The 4,408-nt window shown below is 45.1% G+C and overlaps 1 protein-coding gene across 6 annotated transcripts in view; it reads left to right on the top strand.

Annotated features, from left to right (window-relative positions):
• PATJ (PATJ crumbs cell polarity complex component) overlaps positions 1 to 4,408 on the top strand; it is a 441,042-nt gene that overhangs the window by 381,004 nt on the left and 55,630 nt on the right. For all 6 annotated transcript variants that reach the window (XM_017877225.1, XM_017877223.1, XM_017877224.1 and 3 more), the window contains one exon: positions 1,156 to 1,349. In XM_017877225.1, the coding sequence (XP_017732714.1) occupies positions 1,156 to 1,349 (194 nt within the window). The remainder of the gene's footprint in view (positions 1 to 1,155; positions 1,350 to 4,408) is intronic.

Raw genomic sequence — 4,408 nt, 5'->3', positions numbered from 1 at the left:
TTTTTTTGAGACGGAGTCTTGCTCTGTCACCCAGGCTGGAGTGCAGTGGCATGATATCTCGGCTCACTGCAAGTTCTGCCTCCTGGGTTCACGCCATTCTCCTGCCTCAGCCTCCCGAGTAGCTGAGATTACAGGCACCCGCCACCACGCCCGGCTAATTTTTTTGTATTTTTAGTAGAGATGGGGTTTCACCGTGTTAGCCAGGATGGTCTCCATCTCCTGACCTCGTGATCCACCCGCCTCAGTCTCCCAAAGTGCTAGGATTACAGGCGTGAGCCACCGCGCCCAGCCAGTACACTGCTTTCTAATGCATGGTCTTGTCTGTGCTCACTGAGAACTAGATTCCAATGAGAAGACTTCAAGGGGTCTTGGATGCTGTTGGAAATACTGTTCTCTCATCTCCTTCTGGGCCTGTTATGAAGTCATTGTGATGTGAGCAAATAAGAGTGAAGATGTCAGCCAGGCATAGTGGCTCATGCCTGTAATCCCAGCACTTTGAAAGGCCGAGGCAGGAGGATCACCTGAGTCCAGGAGTTTGAGGCCAGCCTGGGCAATATGGCAAGACCTCATCTCTCCAGAATTTAAAAAATTATCTAGACATGGTGGCGCACATATGCAGTCCCAGATACTCAGGAGGCTGAGGTTGAAGGACTGCTTGAGTCTGGGGAGTCAGGGCTGCAGTAAGGTGGTGTTCGTGCCACTGCACTCCAACCTGGGCAACAGAGCAAGACCCTATCTAAAAAAATAAGTAAATAAATGAGAGTGAAGATGTCAAATCCAATCAGCAAACAGAATCTAAAAATGCTGACTAAACACTAATATTTATTTCCCTTTGATCTCAATTAAATGAGCTAGTTAATTCCCTGCGTGCACACTCTCCTGTCTCTTTCACTGGTTTCACAGTAAAGTTTATAGCTATGTAAAACTGCATTATCGTGTATCCACCCTCTGTGCACATGTTGGGTAGGGTATTTTAAGGGCCACCTCCTTTATATTCAAAGCAGCTTGTACTGCTCGTGGTCACTACCTGTTTGCTTTGAGATTGGCTGGAAATTTCTAGAGATTCTTTACTGGTTAGATCAAGGAGATTCAGTAGACAGAGCAGGCAGAGGCCTCTGCCGTCAGCAGCCCAGCTCAGGATGCCCATTGTTCCAGGTTAATGGGGTTGACCTGAGGAACTCCAGCCACGAAGAAGCCATCACAGCCCTGAGGCAGACCCCCCAGAAGGTGCAGCTGGTGGTGTATAGAGATGAGGCACACTACCGGGATGAGGAGAACTTGGAGATGTTCCCTGTGGATCTGCAGAAGAAAGCTGGCCGGGGCCTGGGCCTGAGCATTGTTGGGAAACGGTAAAGACACGCTGTGCGAGTCGGGATCTGCCTTTTTCATCCAGAGCTCTGATGCCTGTGAACACTGAAAGAGAAAGCCTAATGTACAGTAGTGATGGGATTTCTAAAACTGAGATATTTATGAACATTTGACAACATGGGTCGTATTTCCGAGCAAGGTCTTACCAAAAAAATTGTCATATCAATATAGAATTTCGCCGGGCGCAGTGGCTCAAGCCTGTAATCCCAGCACTTTGGGAGGCCGAGATGGGCGGATCACAAGGTCAGGAGATCAAAGACATCCTGGCTAACACGTGGAACCCCGTCCTCTACTAAAAAATACAAAAAACTAGCAGGCGAGGTGGCGGTGCCTGAGTCCCTAGCTATCGGGAGGCTGATGACAGGAGAATGGCGTAACCCGGGAGGCCCGAGCTTGCAGTGAGCCGAGATCCGCCACTGCACTCCAGCCTGGGCGACGAGCGAGACTCCATCTCAAAAAAAAAAAAAAAAAGAATTCCAAGCCCAATCAACCCAGACTGTCATATTTCTGTACAGAGTAAGAACAGCTAGCAAGGTTCTTTCACTCGGAATTACTAAGATCTGCGTTTTGCAGAGGTTAATTAAAGCAGCCATACCCAAGAAATACCTGGTATCAAGAATGAGATTTATCCAATGTTGGGTCAAGAACATTGCTTCGGCATGGAAATTAACACGGAACATTACTTTGTGTCATACTGTTAATTTCATACTATGTTGAAAGTAGTTGAGTAGACATAGTTAAGAGATAAACATAATTCTTCATGATAGTAGTTTTCTATTAGGAAAAATGCCCTGCCAGGCACAGTGGCATGTACCTGTTGTCCCAGCTATATGGGAAGATCACTTTAGGCCAGGAGTTTGAGGCCATAGTGTGCTATGATCATGGCTGTGAATAGCCACTGCATTTGAGCCTCTTAGGAAACATAACAAGACCCCATCTGTAAATTAAAAAAAAAAAGAAAGAAAGAAGAGAAAACAAAAGGAAAAAAGAAAGAAAGATGTCCCCAAAGTAATAGTTTGCACCAAAAATGTAGGTAGGCAGATCCTAGTGGCCAGGCTACTCTTTTGAAATATATGTTGCTGCCGGATGCAGTGGCTCATGCCTGTAGTCCCAGCACTTTGGGAGGCCGAGGCAGTTGGATCACCTGAGGTCAGGAGTTCAAGACCAGCCTGACCAATATGGTGAAACCCCATCTCTACTAAAAAATCCAAAAAAATTAGCCAGGCGTGGTGGCAGGTGCTTGTAATCCTAGCTACTCAGGAGGCTGAGGCAGGAGAATTGCTTGAACCCAGGAGGCACAGTTTTCAGTGAGCTGAGATCATGCCATTGCATTCCAGCCTGGGCAACAAGAGCTAAAGTCCATCTCAAAAATAAACAAATAAATAAATAAAAAATAAATAAAAAGAAATACATGTTGCCTAGGCCAGGCATAGTGGCTCACGTCTGTAATCCCAACACTTTGGGAGGCTGAGGTGGGGGGATCACTTGAGGTGAGGAGTTCAAGATCAGTCTGGCGACATAGCAAGACTTGTCTCTAAAAAAATTTTTTAAATAAAGAAAAATGAAGTCTCTACTGCTTAACAGTAGTTTGTTCCAGGATGATATTACTAAGTTTCTCTTGCAGTGAATTGGAAAGGTAAGTAATAGCTTGAAACAAAGCCTGGCTTCCATGGTTTACTGGCTTTTAGGTATCTAGTATATGTTTATCCCAACAGGACTATAGGATTTCCAGGTAATATCCTAATATGGCCTTAAAGTGTATCAACCATCTTGTTAAGGAAGAAATTAAGTTGGTTTTATGCATGTTATGTTATATGCCCTCACAGACCTCTGGTGACAGCCTAGTGCTTTTGTTCAACAGCCCAAGCTGTTATTAAAATAAAAATATTAGCTACAATTTTTGAGTACTGATTTTGGGCCAAGTATTGTGCTGTCATAATCTTATTATTATTTTTTTTTTACTTCAGCACCATAAAACCATCACTCTGAAAATGCATTACCAAACAAAAAAAAGCTGAGTCTCTTACATTTCTAAACAAAAATCAGTGCACATCTGGATGCAGAGCAACTGACAGAGCCAGTGTTGAAGTTTGCTTTCTTGTTTTTTTGGTTTTTTTTTTTTTTTTTTTTTTTTTAGACGGAGTCTCGCTGTGTCCCCAGGCTGGAGTGCAGTGGCGCAATCTCAGCTCACTGCAAGCTCCCCCTCCTGGGTTCACGCCATTCTCCTGCCTCAGCCTCCCGACTAGCTGGGACTACAGGCGCCCGCCACAGCGCCTGGCTAATTTTTTGTATTTTAGTAGAGACGGGGTTTCACCGTGGTCTTGATCTCCTGACCTTGTGATCCGCCCACCTCGGCCTCCCAAAGTGCTGGGATTACAGGCGAGAGCCACCACACCCGACCGTGCTTTATTGTTTTGATGCATATGTATACCTGGTGCAGTTTCATTTAGAGTAATGTTTTTTGCTTTTAGTGAACATCAGTATTTCAGGTTGAGTTTGTAAGAAGCATTTACATTCCTTAGCACAAAAACTTGCATTGTAAAGGATGTATAGTTCTCAAAAGTCACAATTTTCTTTGACTAACAATTCCATCACTAGGACTTTATCTTAAAGATATACTTACAGATATTCATTGCTTGTTGTTTGCAATAGTTAAAGAATGAAAATAACCTGTATGTCCATCAGTAAGCTACTGGTAAGTGAAATTGTGAAACATCATAGAATAGTATGTAGCCATTTAAAAAATGAGGAACTGGCCGGGCATGGTGGCTCAAGCCTGTAATCCCAGCACTTTGGGAGGCCGAGACGGGCGGATCACGAGGTCAGGAGATCGAGACCATCCTGGCTAACACGGTGAAACCCCGTCTCTACTAAAAAAATACAAAAAACTAGCCGGGCGAGGTGGCGGGCGCCTGTAGTCCCAGCTACTCGGGAGGCTGAGGCAGGAGAATGGCGTAAACCCGGGAGGCGGAGCTTGCAGTGAGCTGAGATCCGGCCACTGCACTCCAGCCTGGGCGACAGAGCGAGACTCTGTCTCAAA

The sequence above is a fragment of the Rhinopithecus bieti genome, unplaced genomic scaffold, assembly GCF_001698545.2.
Source record: "Rhinopithecus bieti isolate Rb0 unplaced genomic scaffold, ASM169854v2 scaffold_6380, whole genome shotgun sequence".
NCBI classification, from domain to species: Eukaryota; Metazoa; Chordata; class Mammalia; order Primates; family Cercopithecidae; genus Rhinopithecus; species Rhinopithecus bieti.
The sequence above is the reverse complement of the archived record's forward strand: the minus strand, read 5'-3'. Positions and strand labels throughout refer to the sequence as shown.